At 35.2% G+C, this 19874-nt stretch overlaps 1 protein-coding gene across 1 annotated transcript; it reads right to left on the bottom strand.

Annotated features, from left to right (window-relative positions):
* Positions 1–925: 925 nt before the first annotated feature.
* Positions 926–17077, bottom strand: LOC123539023 (clavesin-2-like). The gene is made up of 5 exons (XM_045323488.2): positions 16889–17077; positions 14769–14918; positions 13577–13736; positions 12258–12319; positions 926–1551 (listed from the first exon to the last, which is right to left on the bottom strand). Exons 1-5 carry the CDS (start codon positions 16902–16904, stop codon positions 1409–1411), a joined length of 531 nt encoding a protein of 176 aa, XP_045179423.2. The 5' UTR covers positions 16905–17077; the 3' UTR covers positions 926–1408.
* Between the last annotated feature and the right edge of the window lie 2797 nt (positions 17078–19874).

Consider the following 19874-nt stretch of genomic DNA (forward strand, 5'->3'; position numbering starts at 1 on the left):
TGAATATTTCATAACCTCTCATGAATAGACTCAATCAAACCGAGTCTGCTAATATGTTGCCTGGTTGCATTTTATGCCTCAAAAGGATCTTTTGACAGATTTTATTGTAATTTACAGGAATTTCAACAAAACCGTATAGTTCTATATGTATGATTTTAGTGGATTTGACTTTACCATGTTTCTTCTAAACCGTCCAACTACTAGTATCTGTGAGAAGCAGTTAGAAATAAAAAGACAAAGCTTCAAAATACAATGACCTTGAACATGTCCACCTGCAACGTACGTATATAGTCTTGTTGAACAGTCTCTTGCTGTGGCGAATATTTGAGCCATGCTTTATTCTAGTTATACAAGGGCTTGCAACGATTCTGAACAGGCGAGATATTATATCTTTCTCAACACACTACTGAATCACCTATACTATTATTATCGATATGGTTTTTGTGCTTAATTGAACACGTCCTGCAAAGTAAATAAAGGGATATGACACTGAGCTGACACGATGTTCAGTCCATCATATGGCCTTTACCTCAAACTCATATGACTCTCTTTATCGTATAATAAGGAAATCTGTCAACGGACTCTGTCAACGGACTTAAAATACTCATTTTACCTTTGGCGTCACCGTACGACCTTGATCATGGTTTAAAATACATTGTCGCAATACATTTTGTGTCCTAAATATTAAAGATCATTCATCGCGGTAAAATATATTAAGAAGAAGTGATTTTGTGACTGACGAACAGGCAGAAACATAGAAAAAAAAATACTGGAGCTACGTAATTGACAATTCGGTTTCACTTATAGAATAGGACAATTACTTTACGTATTACGACATTACTAGATGTTTGTATTAAAGTATTTCCTTCATTTATAGTATTTCCTTCATTTATAATATTTCCTTCATTTATAGTACTGTGAAAATACAATCTTTTCCGACAATAGGCGGCGTCTCTGTGTTAGTCTCACCCGTATAGTTTAACGAATCAAGAATTTGAATGAATTTATAAGCCGCTATTGCATATATTTCAAAGAAAATAGGACGGAATGCTGATTTATGTCATACCGACTGGCATCATTGATGAGTAAGGCATATACATCGACTATATTTAATCACTCCCGTTAATCCGTTTATGCTGTAAATATCTCCTTATAAAAGCTAAAAGTATAAGTGAACAGAATAACCAATTAGAGTTTGAGTTTTTCACTTTGTTAAAGTTGTTGAAAATAGTCTCTTTTAGGAATGAAAATGTATTATAGGTGGCATCGTAGGATCGTAAATTACCAGGCTCGCAGGATTGCATACTTTGCAGCCTACTGTCCGCAAACGTATGGATGTAAAAACTAATTTTATAAAGCAGACATTAAAACACAAAACATAGTCATCGTCTATAAGAAATAGCATCGCTTATGAAACGTTCAACTTCCTGAACGAAGCGGCAGGTGTATCGTCCGTTTTCCTTTTCTCTATGTCCACTCTATACTTATCGCTTGATAAATCCTTGATATGTTCTAGAAACGCTGGTTTCTTCATGTCATCCAGCATGTCGCCTGAAAAACATGTAAATTCTTATTATGGTACCATTTTGTCTTCTCAGTCCCAGACTAGTGTAATTTCATTTATACTTTAAAATCTTCCAACGCAAAACATTACTTTTACAAATATCTTTGGTAATACAAAATAGATAGTTTCAAACTTCATCTGAAAACAAATTGCTATAGAAAAGATAATTAAATATGACTTAAATCGAAGCATATACTAATATGAGTCTATCCGTCCCATTTAGGGAACTACATAAGCAAAAACTTTGATTTTTATGCAGTGAAAGAATTCCAAGGAGACACATGTGTTGACTATTTACTACATTTGTGTATAGGGCGGCTTGACACATAAAATATGTGCTCTTCACCACTGTACCTATGAGTCGTGCAACATCAAGTTGTAAAAATGAAATGAATGAACTGGCACGCAGAAAAGTGCCATTCAAATATTCCACATGACATTGCAAACACAACCAGCCGTGTCCAACTGTATAAAAACAGTTGGTTAATTCCAAAAGACACGCATCAACACATCCCGACATGCACCAACAGTAGCCCGATGAACCCCCCGGAAACAATACCAGATAAATTCCCTTGCGAAAAATTAATGGCAAGTTAAGGCCTTTACGCGCGCGCAACGCTTGCCTATCCGGCCCGAATCCGAAGCAACCCCCAAGCAAAACTGTTCACATGTCTTCTTCAAGTTAATATTTTTCCCATGAAAAAGTGATTATGGAAAATTTTTGTAAACCATTTGTTTTAAATTCATTATTCATTATTCGTTTGTGTAAGGACCTGGCTGGATCCTTATTGAAGGTGGCCACCAGTTCAACCGTTTAATCACTATGAATTCGTAGATGATAAGACAAAAGTGTTAGTAATAATTGTGATGACCATCTAATCTGCCTTCTTTTCCCCAAAATATTTTATATTATATGTGTCATTGGTTACTTGCATTTGATTCAGATCAAACCGGCTGCTGTTTGCCACCCAAAAAAACCTCTACTGAGTCAACAACCCAATCTATCCATCCTAATATCCATTGATCATAAAAACAATTCAGGCGGCGAGACCACACCCGAATCCGAACCACACTAACCTATATCTCAACCCAAAGACAACAACAAACAATCCTCTCCCAAATTGTGACAATGCGAGATACTTACCTTAACACAATGAGTAAAACCCATTAGGGCACCGCCATAGAACCATGTAAACTAAAAATTCCCGAATTCCGATATGTATCAAATTTTCGTCCGAATTTTGGACAGAATCTCTAATATTTAAAAAATTTCAACGACCAAAAGCTTCTAGATCACCCATTCGCCCAGACCCCGGTCATACCGTACGAACCTCACCTGCCCGAACTAAAATGGACCAAGCGAAATGCGCCGAACCGCCCCCAACATGCAGAGATACACCGAAACAAAAAATCAAGCAAAAACCCAATTACCAAAGCATGTTCCGGATCTTGGAAAACTATCCCGGCAAAAATATCGTCCAACGGCGTAGCTGACCCCAAACAACTCAGACAAGCATCAAATGTCAGTATCTAATAAAAATTTTTTAGTTAATATATTAGAAATAAAGCATACAGTAAAATCTAATTTGAATCATAGAGTGAACAGGTGCTGGAAACAACCGTACGTTGCATCAAACTTCCAATACCTAAAAATGTAACTTTGCCGCAAGAGCTCATTCCCAGTTATACACAGTGTTCGTCATTACTAGATGTAAGCGCCCAGACCTTGCCTCCAAACGAACGAACCAAGCAGAGATGCATCAAAATTTGCAATAAAATTTTTATACAGACACCTCTTGGAAATACTGAAACAATTTATAAACACCTGATTAACTCCGGAACGTTAGAAAAAAAACCCCGTCGATTACCAAGCCACTACAATCTGACATGCGTCCGAGGTTAGTATCTAATCAAATATTTTCAGTTAATGTATTTAGAGTGAAAATATATGGTATTATCAAATACGGGAGTGTAAACCAGCAGTCCATGAAGCCGAAATGCCAGTTAGAGACAACTGCATGAAAAACAGCTGGGCACCGTCTTAGAATTATACGCCCCCCAAACACATCGTAATTCGTGTGCTCGCAAGTCATGCAATCACCCGCCATAACTACACACAACGTAGAAGGCTCCCAGAAAAACTCGGGCAAGCGTCAAATGTTAGTATCTAATCAAAATTTTTAGTTGATATATTAAGAATTAAAGCATACAGTACTATCCAATTAGAATCAAACAGTGAACAGCTGCCGGAAAAAACCCGCACGTTGTATTAAATTACCATACCCCCTGAAGAGGGTCAACATGTTCGCAAGGTCCCATTCTCAGTTATACACAGTGGGGCGTCACCACTGGATGTAATTTGCCCATGATTTTGCCTTTAAACGAATGAAACCAAACAGGATGCATCAAAATGCACTAAAATCACCAAAGACATCTCGTGGAAATACGAAGCAATCTACAAACACCTGAATAACTCCTGAACGCCAGAAAAAGAAAGAAAAAACTCCGTCGATAATCAAGTTACTGTTAACAGACAGGCGTCCAAAGTTAGCTTCTAATAAATTTATTTTCAGTTAATGTATTTAGAGTGAAAATACATGGTATTATCAAATAGGGAGTGCAAACCTGCGGTCCATGATGCCGAAATGTCAGCCGAAAGACAACTACATTTAAACACAGCTGGGCCCCGTCCTAGAATTATATGACTTCCAAATATAACTGTAAGCCAGTGTGTGCGTAAGTTAAATAATACCTCAAACATATTAAAAACAGTTATTTAAATCCCAAAAGGAAAGCATGGTACCGTTTTTACACTGCAGCATTATAAACTGTCAGATTTTAACCAGTGTGCGGCATTACTTGTACTCTTGTTCCTGGACTAGATATGGTTATTTCTTAAATAAACTCCCCCTCACCCTCAAAAAATATAAAAGAATTTGTCTATAAACTCTGTGAAATATATCTACGTTTAACTAAAATAATTTCACGGCTGATCAGTAACTTCTCAACCCTTTTATAGACGTTGAAAACATGATGACGTTTATGACCTAACTGTTGAAAGATTCGGAAATAGACGTATTGTCTGTGTTATATATTCTGGGATAAAACTGCCCGACCGTACGGAAACTCATCACCATTGCAACCCCCCCCCCTCCGTTCCCAGGCTCTATGATTATTAGATTTTACTGTATGCTTTATTTCTTAATATATTAACTAAAATTTTTGATTAGATACTGACATTTGATGCCTGTCTGAGTTTTTTGGGGGTCAGCTACGTCCGTTGGACGATATTTTTGCCGGGATAGTTTTCCAAGATCCGGAACATGCTTTGGTAAAAAGAAGACATGTGAACAGTTTTGCTTGGGGGTTGCTTCGGATTCGGGCCGGATAGGCAAGGAGCGTTTCGCGCGCGTAAAGGCCTTAACTTGCCATTAATTCTTTGCAAGGGAATTTATCTGGTATTGTTTCCGGGGAGTTCATCGGGCTACTGTTGGTGCATGTCGGGATGTGTTGATGCGTGTCTTTCGGAATTAACCAAACTGTTTTTATACAGTTGGACACGGCTGGGTTTTGTTTGCAATGTCATGTGGAAATTTGAAAGGCACTTTTCTGGGGTGCCAGTTCATTCATTTCATTTTTACAACTTTTTATGTTGCACGAATCATAGGTACAGTGGTGAAGAGCACATATTGTTATGTGTTTAAGCCGCCCCATACACAAACAATAGAATGTTGAAAAAGTTAAAAGTAGATATATTTTCACAGAGTTTTTTAGACAAATTCTTTTTTTTTTTTGAGGGGTGAGGGGGAGTTTATTTAAGAAATAACCATATCTAGTCCAGGAACAAGAGTACAAGTAATGCCGCACACTGGTTAAAATCTGACAGTTTATAATGCTGCAGTGTAAGACGGTACCATGCTTTCCCTTTTTGGCATTTAAATAACTGTTTTTAAAAATGTTTTAGGTATTATATAACTTACGCACACACTGGCTTACAGTTATATTTGGAAGTCATATAATTCTAGGACGGTGCCCAGCTGTGTTTAAAAGTAGTTGTCTTTCGGCTGACATTTCGGCATCATGGACCGCCAGTTTGCACTCCCGTATTTGATAATACCATGTATTTTCACTCTAAATACATTAACTGAAATAATTGATTAGAAGCTAACTTCGGACGCCTGTCTGTTAACAGTAACTTGATTATCGACGGAGTTTTTTCTTTCTTTTTCTGGCGTTCAGGAGTTATTCAGGTGTTTGTAAATTGCTTCAGTATTTCCACGAGATGTCTTTGTGTGATTTTAGTTTCATTTCGATGCCATCTCTGCTTGGTTTCATTCGTTTAAAGGCAAAATCCCTGGGCACTTACATCAGTGGTGACGCACACTGTGTTAACTGAGAATGGGACCTTGCGAACCTGTTGACATCTTCAGGGTGTATGGTAATTTAATACAAAGTGCGGTTGTTCCGGGAGTGTTTACTGTTTGATTCTAATTGATGTACTGTATGCTTAATTCTTAATATATCAACTAAAAATTTTGATTAGATACAAAAATTTGACGCTTGCCCGAGTTTTTTGGGAGCCTACTACGTTGTGTGTAGTTATGGCGGGTGATTGCATGACTTTCGAGCACACTGAATTACGGATGTGTTTGGGGGTCGTATAATTCTAAGACGGTGCCCAGCTGTTTTTCAATGCAGTTGTCTCTAACTGGGATTTCGGCTTTTATGGACTGCTGGTTTACACTCCCGTATTTGATAATACCATATATTTTCACTCTAAAAAACTAAATGAAAATATTTGATTAGAAAATAACCTCGGACGCATGTCAGATTGTAGTGGCTTGGTAATCGACGGGTTTTTATCTAACGTTCCGGAGTTAATCAGGTGTTTATAAATTGTTTCAGTATTCCAAGAGGTGTCTGTATATAATTTTATTGCATTTCGATGCATCTCTGCTTGGTTTCGTTCGTTTGGAGGCAAGGTCGTGGGCGCATACATTAGTAATGACGAACACTGTGTATAACTGGGAATGAAGGGTCTTGCGGGCATGTTTACATTTTTAGGTATATGGAAGTTTGATGCAACGTACGGTTGTTTCCGCACCCGTTCACTCTATGATTCAATTAGATTTTACTGTATGCTTTATTTCTTAATATATGCTAAAATTTTTGATTAGATACTGACATTTTATGCTTGTCTGAGTTGTTTGGGGTCAGCTACGTCCGTTGGACCCATATTTTTGCCGGGATAGTTTTCCCCAAAATCCGGAACATGCTTTGGTAATTGGTTCTGCTTGATTTTATGTTGCGGTGTATCTCTGCCCTGTTGGAGGGGCGGTTGGCGCATTTTGCTTGGTCCATTTTAGTTCGGGGAGGTGAGGTTCGTACGGTAGACCGGGGGTCTGGACGAATGGTGATCTAGAGCTTTTGGTCGTTGAAATTGTTTAAATATTAGAGATCTGTCCAAAATTCGGACGAAAATTTGATACATACTCCGGAATTCGGAATTTTAGTTTACATGGTTCTATGGCGGTGCCTAATGGTTTCATCATTGTGTTAAGGTAAGTATCTCGCATTGTCACAATTTGGAGAGGATTGTTGTTGTTGTCTTAGGGTTGAGATTATAGGTTGTGTGGTTTCGGATTTCGGGTGTGGTCTCGCCGCCTGAATTGTTTTATGATCACATGGATATTTTGGATGGATAGATTGCTTGTTGACTCAGTAGATTTTTTTTGGGTGGCAAACAGCAGCCGTTTTGATTTTGAATCAAATGCAAGTAACCAATGACACATATAATATAAAATATTTTTGGGAACAGAAGGCAGATTAGATGTCATTTACAATTACTACATAACACTTTTGTCTTATCATTACGATATTCATAGTGATTTACACGGTTGAACTGGTGGCCCCTTCCTAAGGATCCAGCCAGGTCCTTACACAAACTGAATAATGAATAATGATTTAAAACAAATGGTTTTCAAAAATCTCCATAATCACTTTTTCATGGGGATATTAACTTTGAAGAAGACATGTGAACAGTTTTGCTTGGGGGTTGCTTCGGATTCGGGCCGGATAGGCAAAGAGCGTTGCGCGCGCGTAAAGGCCTTAACTTGCCATTAATTCTTCGCAAGGGAATTTATCTGGTATTGTTTCCGGGGAGTTCATCGGGCTACTGTTGGTGCATGTCGGGATGTGTTGATGCGTGTCTTTCGGAATTAACCAAACTGTTTTTATGTGTTTGCAATGTCATGTGGAATATTTGAATGGCACTTTTCTGCGTGCCAGTTCATTCATTTCATTTTTACAACTTGATGTTGCACGACTCATAGGTACAGTGGTGAAGAGCACATATTTTATGTGTCAAGCCGCCCTATACACAAATATAAAAAAGATAATTAAATATGACTTAAATCGAAGCATATACTAATATGAGTCTATCCGTCCCATTTAGGGAACTACATAAGCAAAAACTTTGATTTTTATGCAGTGAAAGAATTCCAAGGAGACACATGTGTTGACTATTTACTACAGCATGGTTAAATATCAGACAATTAAATGGTGTTGTATAAATGCATGGCGTTATTGTGATTTCCGTCAAACGAATTGAAGGCGTATTTTGATATTGTTAAAACTGTAAAGTTATTAACAACCCTATTTTTCTATGGAATGGTGGCAGTTCACATTGTAACACTGATTTAAAACTGAAGTGATATATTTATACTATATCTCATACAGAATTTTAATACCTTTTGCATATTGCTAACGATTGCAATGACATGAAATTATAATAGCAGAACTACTTTGCAGTTCAAAACTTTCTTGCAGGGTCTCTTAAGTTTCACACAGTATTTACTCAATGTACTTTGTATACTTTGTATCCCAAAAAAAAACATCTACATTTGAATAGTCTGCATATATATCTTTAATACCTATTATTTTCTTGGCCGAACCAGCTGATTGTCCTTTGTAATCATCCGGTAAATATTCATCAGGAAGTACTTTCATTCCAACATCCTCGTGTATTTTCACGAGACTTTTTCCATGCAGAATGAACTGGAAATCAAATCGCCAACTACCTTTTAGGCAAGATGAGTAAAACCTTATGCAAAACATAATATCAGGCGTTGTGATACCTTTAATGTCCAATTCATTTAATCATACCGAAAAATAAAGATTGTAAATTATGGTTATTTATGTGTTAAGCATAAAGCTTAGATATTCAATAATAATTGGCCTATGTTTTAGACTTGGGTGCTATTTTTTAGTGGGAAGTATTTCGGTGTAGCTTAAAATTCGGTCCATTTTGCTCGAACGTACACGTCTATTATGAGACCAATTGCTTTAAGAGACCGCCTTTCCAGTTTCCGTTTGTGTTTTTAAAAATATATTGCATTTATATAATTTAGCCGTTTGTTTGTGGTCTTCTCATGGATTGTGTTTATGAGATTCTACTCAAATTAATGTGTGAGGTATAAAGGAAAACATAAGATTTGTTTACAAGTTTCAATGTTTTACATATTGCTGGGTAAACTGACTACTTTAGATACTTTATTATGTATGTAATTCTTGCAAGATCAACAAACCCCTTTTTCATGTTTTCTTTTAACCTTAAAAGTGATGAAATGCTTCGCCATGAGACAATTTTATAAAACAAACAGCCCCCTGCCATCTATAAATTTGATAAAATATTGAAATATTCCTAATTCTCATCTTCAAGGTGATTTTCAAATTGCTTTCACTACCCTAAATGATTTAAGAAGACATAGAAAACAAACTGCATATAGAAAATAAAATTGCCCTTTCCTTTAAAATAAACTAGTGTAATAGTTTTTGGAGTGTATAATTTCGATGTCGCATATGATCCATTTACAAGTTAAGATCTACTGCCATTAATTATTATTCACGGATGAATTGTTTTGACATTCCTTAAGCCAATTGAATGGCTCACACAAATTAAAAAACTTTACACCCATGCGAGGTTTCAAACATATCACGGTGACGGCAGGTGATTAAAAGTAAGCGACCTCAACCATTTGGCCACAGAGGCCTCTTCAGGTAGCACTATTTATAACTTTTTTCTTTATCTACTTTCCGTTAACTTCATAAAAACTGTAAAAAGGGTTTCGTATACACTTTTTACAAAATGTTGGATAAAATAGTAGGCAACTTACCCTGTCTTTTATTTTCTGTCTTAGAAAAGGAGTGATCAATGACATAAATACATCTATAAACGTGGGTTCGTTGTACAGATGTATGCCCCTCAACCTTATCGGCAAGGCTTTCTATAATAGAAGCAAAGATGCCAAGGGAATTTGGTTTATAACGTTTATGGCAATCTTTTACATGTATTCCCTTTATATCATTAAGCAGTCATAAACGTCAGTGTTGCTCAATTGAAATATACTGCAGAGTTTATACGAAAATAAGTATAAAATCATGAATGAGAAACGTTACAAGAAAAAAAATTAAACAAAATACATCTAAAGCAAGAAAATAAAGAATTTATTTGGACGGATGATCTGAAGATCTGACAGTCAAACGATTCGCTACAAAATAATTACAGTTTCTACCATTTATCCCCTTTGTCAAAAGATTATATGGCATTGCAATTACATGACAGAAGAATCTGACTTTCGTAAGGTATCATTATTTTAAGATTCTGTTACCTGAAAAAAACATATTTTGGATTTTTATTTTACATTTGTGTATGTAAATTGCATTTTGAATTATTGTGACTTGCCTGAAAGAAAATCATAGATTTCTTTGAAATTTCAGTGTTCCAAATGGCCATCATTAGTGGTAATGTTATACCACTGAAGTCCATGACAATGACCGTTCCATATACTTGCAACCTCTCGTCAAGAACCAACCAATCATAAAGAAGGAAAAATGCCTTGTATAGATAGTCGACTCCCCATCGTTTGAGTAAATCAGTATATAAGAAAGCTACAAAAGAAACCAACAGTTTATACATTATCGCATTTAGATTTATACTTGTGGGTTCAAAGGGGCACTCATCTACATTTGAGCACAAAAAAAGAAGTATGCAGACAATGCGAATGTTCTTTAATGATCAGTATGAATAACACTGTGCAAGTTTGTTACTGTGCTGGTATTACAGTTAAGATACGTGTCATAAAGGAGTAGAAAGGTAGCTAAACTTAACCGCATGGTAGAAAATTCAACTTAAAATACTGATTAATGAATTTTGAAAGTGATTTATTTTGAAAAATTTGACTAAGGTATGATCCGAATCCACAGCAGTGACGGCCAAGCTATTCATAGGCAGACCCGTAGACTAATCTTCAGGCAAGGAAGATCACCTCTTTATGTCGAAGAGCGAGGGCAAAGTGGGGCAAAGTGAGGGAAAAGTTAAAAGTCCTTCGTAAGTATGAGATAAAAAAAAGAACAACAATAGATGATCGGTCATGAAACATGGGGCAAATTATGGAAGGAGACACAATCGGTGACCATTCATAAAAAGTAAGGCAAAGTGTTGGAGGAGAAAAGAAAGCAAAGATGATTGTTGACAGAACATTGGGCAGGATATGAGAGTAGACAGAATCGATGAATGCTGGAAAAAAAGAAAAGCTAATCGTTGATAGAACATGAGGCAGGATATGAGAGGAGACAGAATCGATAAATGTAGGAAAAGGAAGAAAAGATGATTGTTGATAGAAAATGAGGCAGGATATGAGAGGAGACAGACTCGATAAATATAGGAAAAGAAAGAAAAGATGATCGTTGATAGAACATGAGGCAGGGTGTGAGAGGCGACAGACTCGATAAATGTAGGAAAAGAAAGCAAAGATTATTGTTAATAGAATATGAGGCAGGATGTGAGAGGAGACAGAATTGGTAAATGAAGAAAAAGAAAGAAAAGATGATCGTTGATAGAACAAGAGGCAGGATGTGAGAGGAGACAGAATCTATAAATGTAGGAAAAGAAAGCAAAAATGACCGTTGATAGAACATGAGATAGGGGGTGAGAGGAGGAGACAGAATCGATAAATGTAAGAAAGGAAGAAAAGATGATCGTTGATAAACGTGAGGCAAAGTGAGGAAGGAAAAAGAGCGTATGATCGTTTATGAACGTGAGAGAAACGTAGAAAAGAAAGTGTATTATATTTAGTGAAATGTGAGACAAAGTGTGGGAAAAGAAAGAATACAGAAAAGAATGACACAATCGTTTACTTAACATAAACCAAAATGGGTAAAACTGAAAACCGCCTACATACGCGACGCACTTAAAAACAGCACTTGCTGTTTCATATGTTGTGAAAACACTTAAGCGTAAAAACACGATGTTTATTTTATATTCACTATCGTTTCGTTTTTGTACCAAATTTGTTAAACACCTCTTTCATGATGGAAACATTTAAAGATGCTTTACATACATAAATACAAAAAAGACGCTGCTACTCAAGGACGCTAGAGCTAGTGCAATTACAGAGCGATTCCCCTCGAATTGTCTTGCAAACTTGTGAAAAAGCAGCCCGTTTCTCTAACTTGTCTGGTGTGGAGCACAAATACACAAGTAGCCAATAAAGTGGCGCATCACAAAAATAGCACAAATCAAAATTATGCGTTCTTTCAATGCTCTTAGTACACATCTAAATGAAATAAAATGTAACAAATCGTGAAAGAATTTTTTAGTAAAATGTACATAAATCGTGAATGAAATACTTACAGAAATTACAGAGTAAAATTCTACGTCCCTTTCTATCATACTTCATCGGACATTGGAAAAATCTGAAAATCGTGTAATTTCATTTTTATAACCTTGCTATGAAATGCGGTTGTTTTGGTGTATGCTATGTTTGTTAATGCAGATTAAATTTTAATTCTTTTTACATATTTTATTGACATTAATTTGTAATTATTATCTATTATTATTCATCATCCGCCAACGTTTCATTTACACAAATAAAGATACATGTGCTCATTCCAAAACCTTAACGTTTATACAAAAAAAAAACAAAAAAAAACCAAAAAAAACCACCATGTGTTAATTTCATCTATCCTTACCAAACGCAAACATTAAAAGCATTTTGCTATCTTTACTTGATATTAATAATCAATGCGTTTTAGCTGCCATTTAATCAATTAGTTATCTTACAAATGTACGTGCTTACGTACTTAAACATATGTCATAAAAGACGAGGTTTAGCGTAAAGGATCGGATCATTTTAGTAACGGATCAATTACATTGAGATTGTTACTCAGATTGTTAGCAAAAAAGTCATTAATATGTAACAGCTTGATAAATATGGTCTTTTTTTCATACTTTAATTGCGCTAAACAGCTATCGGATTTTTCAAACTTTATAAAAAAAAAATAAATAAAGTTGATGTTTTCACTTATGCTATTTTCGAATTTGTACAATTTCGCTCTTGTAGGTTTTGATATAATACTTGATATTTTCCCATAGTTTTGCAAATCATTGACGCCTGTCCATATTCTATTAACTGGCATCAGAAAGAAGGCAAACAATGATATTAACCTTTGGCCTGCTAAATTTCTAATATGGACTGGTCTATCATTTAATCTGGGCAATACTATTTGTCATTCTAAGGGATTTTCAATAAGAATTTACTGACTATATAGAGAACAGTGCAGACCATTATCAGGCTGCACGGACATAGACAGAATCACTTGCCGCTAGCAAGCTAAAGATTGAATAAATACTGTGTTCATAAAAAATACACTAATATAAGTTATATATTCAAGCAAAGAGTGATATCTTTTCTTGAGGAAAACGATATGAACATTGTTCTCGTGCACTGTATTTATCTGTTGGTATGGAAATATACTAAACGTGTATGGTGTATGTCTTTTGTTACTTTTACGAACAAATTAAGTTTTACAGTAGTTTTTCATGGGTCTTTCCAAAATCAAAGTTATATGGTATGATATTTATGGTAAAGTTTATGAACACGAAAATAAACAGAGGTGTTATCTACTTGGAGAATTGATTTGAAATGTACAATTCATGAGTTGATGGCTTACCCTGATTTAAAGATTTCTTGTATAATTTCATCTGATGGGTCAACATTTTGAAACCATTCTGGACTATTTGTCCTACCTTTCAAATAGTTTTCAAGAGTTTCTCGAGCACCAAGCTGGCTAAACTTCCTTACTCTTAGAAAACGAAGAAGGAAGGCAAAATCTAAAAAAACAAAAATAAAAAAGAGAATGTCAAAATGTGTCCTTTTTTCTCTGCCAGACTATTTTCGCATGTGCTTCAGATAATTTTAGTCAAACTGACTTCCATGCGGCAAAGTAAACAATTTTAGAATGTGAATAGACGGCTTAGGCAGACATGACCCATCACATGCTGAAAGTAGAGCATTATTCGGATAAAGCAACCCTGCTGCGTAATGCTATACATCTTTATATGTCAGTAGATATGCAGTTTCTCTTCTGCCGGACAGGAATTTTCCGTGTTTTTGTCAGTGCTAGAAAACACGTCTTACACCCCGGGTGGTAAGAAAACTCGGGAGCTTTAATATATGAATAAATGCGTAAATTCATAATCTACTACAATAAGATAGTGGTTAAAAGAAAAAAGAACATTAGTTTAACTTTATTTCCTCAAGGATTTGAAGAAGACACTTTTAGTATCTGTCACAAGCTTTGGGTTCTGATGAAAATATAGGGCTCCCGGGAAACTGTTTTGTTATCTAAACATTTCCCATTGAGCCAAATGTTTCCATCTGCACATTCAAAGATTAATATAACAACAAAGAATGTAGCCGCATCATTGGTAAGGGTAGACCAAAACCAGTCAAACCTTTCTTAAAACGGAACATACTGTGTTTATTAGTTTCCATTTCCGCTTCCTATAATAAAATTATATAATTAACAAACAGTTTATCACAGCTTATTTATAAAGGGTAGAAGGGTGTTTATATATAGCGTCACACATTTACAACTGTAGGTAATATCGCGACTTTTCAGCTTTTCAATGAAGATGGATAAAAGACCAGTCACTGTGTCACCAAGACAGGACACTAGGATGGAACCGCTAAATTTCCTTAAGCCAGCTGAATGACTTCCTCACATAAAAGAATTCTATTCTACAACCTAAGCAAGAATAAGAGCTCCCTAGCGGTGAGTCCCAAGTTATTTGGAGTCAGTGTCCTTAACCAGTAGATCATAGATTCCATCATTTACATGTTACCGATTAATTTCTTTGTACCTGTAGGAGATTTTAACCAGTCTAGGTCAACCACCCACTGCCTAAAGGTTTGAAGGGCAATCTGTCTGTCCTCATCATTTAATTCATTAAGCTCTTCTTTAGCTTTCTTCTTTCCTTCCTCATCTAAATTACTGATAAATTTGTTGTCATCTGCAATAGAGTACACGGTTTAATGATCATAATATTATAGTGCATTTTTATACATATCAAATGTTGTTACACAGGTGTCAGAAACGGCTTTTTAATGAAGTGCGGTTTTATAAATCGACACGAGAATGTTTTACTTATAAGCATGATACGCCTAAGGTTAAACTAGATATTATTTTAAGTCCTAAATATAAAATATTTTAATTACCTTTCAGAATCGTCTTATCATTTTCATATTTTAATAAAACTTAGTTGTTTAAATATTTCAGAAAAAGGCATGTAAAAGAAGTTTTGATTTTTATGCTAAAAAGAAGAAGGATAAATATCCAGTGAAAGCTACGTTCCAAAAACACAGTCTCCCCAAACGCCAACCCTGCACGCGGATGCGCGCACGACCAACCCACGCATACTCACACAAAGCAAATACACTAGGACAAAACGAACAACAATGTGGGGCACCGCCTTGGAAAGGTCAGTGGTAAAACCACCACCGTGGAGCTTAAACCCATTTATGGTGCACCTAACCTCACTCTCAGTCATATTAGGAGGTAATTAATGATAGTATACGTATTTCACTATATAAATGTACAGTTTACAGTTACAAGAAATTGGTGCTTAAATTCTTAGACAGTTTGTTAAAAGTGATAGATGCCTAATACCCAACCAATGAAAAACCAGCGTCACCTACACTGAAGAAAATTTACTTGAAAGAAAAAAGAGTATTTCTTTAGTTACAATATGCTTTATTTACCAGTTGCAAGTGTTCGACCTTAGTCTCAATTTAAGTCCAATGTAAGAAATTATCCTTGAATATTCTGAAACAGCCATACATAATTTGATATATAATTACTGTTTAAAATAAATCGTGTCGTTACTATGAATATAAGACTTAGTAGGTTAAGTCCGTTATTTCCGTTTACACTGGATTTGATCTGATTGTTGTTTTTTTTTTTGGGTTGCTTAGAAATTTGAATTATTAAAAGTACATTATTTGCTAGAAATGTTCATACAAGTGTTTACATGTTTCTCTTTAGACTTTAGTTCTCTCATATATTTTGTATAAATTTATCACTGGTTGTAGATGCAGATCGTGGGGTAACGAGGATTGGCTGAGTCACCGCTAAAATAGTTACGCGAGAGCTGCACCTACAACCAGTGACCGACTATTGTTCTTGCATATTTTACCAGTTCTAAAATAAATCAACTAAACGAAATGCTTCTTGTCACACTCATTAAAATGATACAATGTTTTATCGAAGCGCGATGAGTTTATGTTTGTACACAGAAATGATCTACAACAACACAACAACATAGTTCCGGCTTCGTTTTAGGTTTTTTAGCGTAACGATGTATTTTTTCCGTCAAATATTTCTAGCCAAATCGTAAACATAATATAAGAAACAAAGAGCAACTGTCAAGGTTTTATAATGAAAATCAATCAGTTATGCGCATACCTACTACATGAATGTTGCTCGTTAATTTTGATTAACAGAACGAGGGGTATTTGGCATCTAGGAAATCGACTGTTTTGTTTTTTATTTAAATTAATAATACTGTCCGTTTCAGATAATTTGAGTTACGAAACTGATTTTAGGCATGCACATTTGTATAAAATTTTGTTAAATGTTAACGCAGATAACCATTATAACGCTACCGAGTTCATATAGATATACAAAATATACTTTCACGTTACATGTAACTTACGCTTAAATATATACTAGATGAGTGGATAAAACAGATCAATGTAATTCAAGTTTGCTATAATTCCATATATTATCGAAAATAACGTATTTCTAGATGCAAAAACCCATTAAAATACTGGAATATTCCAAAGGATTTTAAGATATGTCACGATGTTAGCTGCGGGAACAAAAGACTAAATTGCTCACGATTTCTTGTCTTAATAACAACAAACATATTTAGCATATAATTTCCTTAACGCTTAATAAAAAGTAAAAGAAACATATTACTACCTGGTTTGGCGTTCATTGCAAAAGAATTGCTACTTTCCTGTTAAGCTCACTTCTTTTAAACAATATTAATCCCCTGTTAGATGTTATAAAAAAGAACCATTCTCAAATAGCATTTTTATGACATTGATTTATACTTGAAAAAGCTATATCAATCACGGTAAGTGAATGTATGAGTCGTGCTCTATTGACTTTTTTTTATTGTTCCCTCAGGTAAAAAATTCAGACAGAATGAAACGATGCGAAAAGTAAGACCAATGTGTTTCATTCTTATGAGTCTTAATCTAATTTACTAATTCATAAATAGAACACATCTGGTTTGAATCATGACGAGCTATGTGTGTAAATAATTGTAAAGTGCTTTTTGAGCATTTGGTGGAAGTGTGTACGCGTGTGTGGCTTACAAATCAAAGTGCCTCTCTGAATTATATATTTTTTGCTGACATAAATATTCAAATAGCGTTTCCCTCCCTTTCATTCCGAGTTATATGATGCGTCGTTAGAATCCATTGTAAATTTCGAAGACCTCGGTCCAGTCAAATTGTTCCTTACAATATTTCCGCATGAGAACATTCTTGTTCTTCTTTTTCCATATAACACTATGTTGTGTTTGATCTGTCGAAAAGTTTGAAAATGATCATTATCGTAATGATACATGGTATCTGTAAGCTATCTTTCACTTACTGTGAAATCATTAAATTTCGTGGGCATGAAATTTCGTGGTTTTGGCCAAAACGGCAATTTCGTGGGGATATGAATTCGTGGATTTCAACTTTTGAATATAAAATGAATGGGAATTTTACTTGTTCGTTGGGATTAAATTTCGTGGATTGACTCAACCACGAAATCCACGAAAATTAGTCCCCCACGAATATTAATGATTTCACAGATAGCTTATGTTATCTCTATAGGCAGCTGACAGATAATCGTCATAAATAAACGTATAATTCGATTACCATTTAGTTTAATCTGTTGGAATATAATACCTTGTATAAGTATAAATTCACTAATAAGCGATGCAAATTTTCTATTATGTGGTGTCCTTTAAGGCTACATATATTACAGGAATTACCTAAGGTAGCATTTTGTACTGCATTTTATCTCGCCTTCTACAAATTTCTTGCATTTCTATTGGTCAACAGACGTCATGTGCAGACAGGATATATTCCATATCCTGCTAATAATTTTCCGATATGAATTTTGATTAAAATAATATGGCTGCCGCATCGCTGGCGTAATCGAATCAAGTCAGATCATAACCTCCAGCTATATTCCGAGAGAAAATTTAGTGTTTCCTTACCGTTTTCATTTTGCTACTTAGTTTAGGCTGGTGAAGTTAGCCGTAAGAAGCGGAAATAGAAGAACAATAACTCTGTATTGTAGACACGGCCGTTGAAATCTTTCGTCAAGTTAAATCATCGTAAAGCAAAGGAATGAACAAATTTTTACTCAGCAGTTTGTTGATCATTTGATATACGTGCTAGATAAAGGATTGAACAGGAATCGTGATGTTAGTTTTAAGACATTTATGACATCGTGAAATCTAATGATTTTCGAAACGAGGGAACAGAAAGTTTTTTTTTTGTGTTTCTGTGCAGAACCAGTTCCTTAACTGTATTAATGAGCTTGATTCAGGCTTGAATCTGGAATCAATTTGTTTCACAGTTAGGTGCTTCACGAAAACACAGGGTAACTTATCCCTGTTCGATTAGCGTCTCTTACTTTTATACTTTTTGCCGACCACTGATCCTAAAAGCACTTAACATAGCGCTTCAATCTCTAGAATGCTTAATATAAGACATGCCCTTTATTAAAATAGATTATCGTTCTTTTTTACAAAATGTTATTACATAATAAACGCCTTGCCAGATGTTCAGCTGCTGATGTCATTCCAAAATTAACATTTCATTCCAATTCAAAAAATATGTATGTACTTTAGGAACTTCAAGGAAATTGAATAATGCTGTCATATGATTTAAATTGAATTTCGACTTCAATACATTTTTAATAAAGTTTAAAATACATACATATATTTATTTCATGTATAAGTGAACATGTCTATCATAGGCTTGTTAAAAGATGTTTTTACCATAATTAGTTAAACATCTGAATCAGTCCTTTATTGGTAAATCAAACACGTATGAATATATCCTCATTGTCTTTGTTGTAAAAACATAATTGAGCCACACCATGAGAAAACCAACATAGTGTGTTTGCGACCAGCATGGATCCAGACCAGCCTGCGCATCCGCGCAGTCTGGCCAGATACATGCTGTTCGCTAACGCTTTTTCTAATTGATATAGGCTTTGAAAGCGAACAACATGGATCCTGACCAGACTGCGCGGATGCGAAGGCTGGTCTGGATCCATGCTGGTCGCAAATGCATTATGTTGGTTTTCTCATGGCGCAGCTCATATTGTGTCTTAAACCATTTTTATTTTCCACTGTGGAATTGCGAGGGAAGTCCACTAATAAATATTATTGCTCGTAAGTATACTTGCCTGAGGCTTTGTGGTCACACCTTTGAATTGAATATTAAAACTTCAGTTATGGATATAAACAAAACTTTCATAAATACCACATTTGTAAAATTATTTTAGGTTATTGGAAGGTCTTAGAAATCAACTTCAATACTTCATCAAGTGTATTTTGATCCTTACAACGTTTAGGGTCTATCTCCATACGTACTACTTTTTGACTAATGGTGTCACCATACGGCCGTGAACGTTGCATATTGTCGCACTATAGAAAAAATATGCGCAGAATATTAAAGTTCCTTCATGGCAGTAAAATGTATTATGCAGAAGTGACTTTGTGACAGCCGGACAGGCAGAAACCTAGAATAAAGTATTAAAGGATTAAACAATTGACAAAATCGCTGCCACAGTGAATATGCGTTTGGTTTAAACATAATTTTTTATTTATTCCCAACAATATACATTATAAATTATATTTATACACAACATTACAAGTACAGTTGATGGAAGT

Source organism: Mercenaria mercenaria, chromosome 18 (genome assembly GCF_021730395.1).
Source record: "Mercenaria mercenaria strain notata chromosome 18, MADL_Memer_1, whole genome shotgun sequence".
In the NCBI taxonomy this organism is placed as follows: domain Eukaryota; kingdom Metazoa; phylum Mollusca; class Bivalvia; order Venerida; family Veneridae; genus Mercenaria; species Mercenaria mercenaria.

Coding starts and splice junctions, on each gene's coding strand:
- LOC123539023 (XM_045323488.2), bottom strand. Junction 13,737..14,768: donor CTGGTTAAAATCTCCTACAG/GTACAAAGAAAT, acceptor TTGTTTTTTTAG/ATTTTGCCTTCCTTCTTCGT. Junction 12,320..13,576: donor CAAGAAATCTTTAAATCAGG/GTAAGCCATCAA, acceptor CACGATTTTCAG/ATTTTTCCAATGTCCGATGA.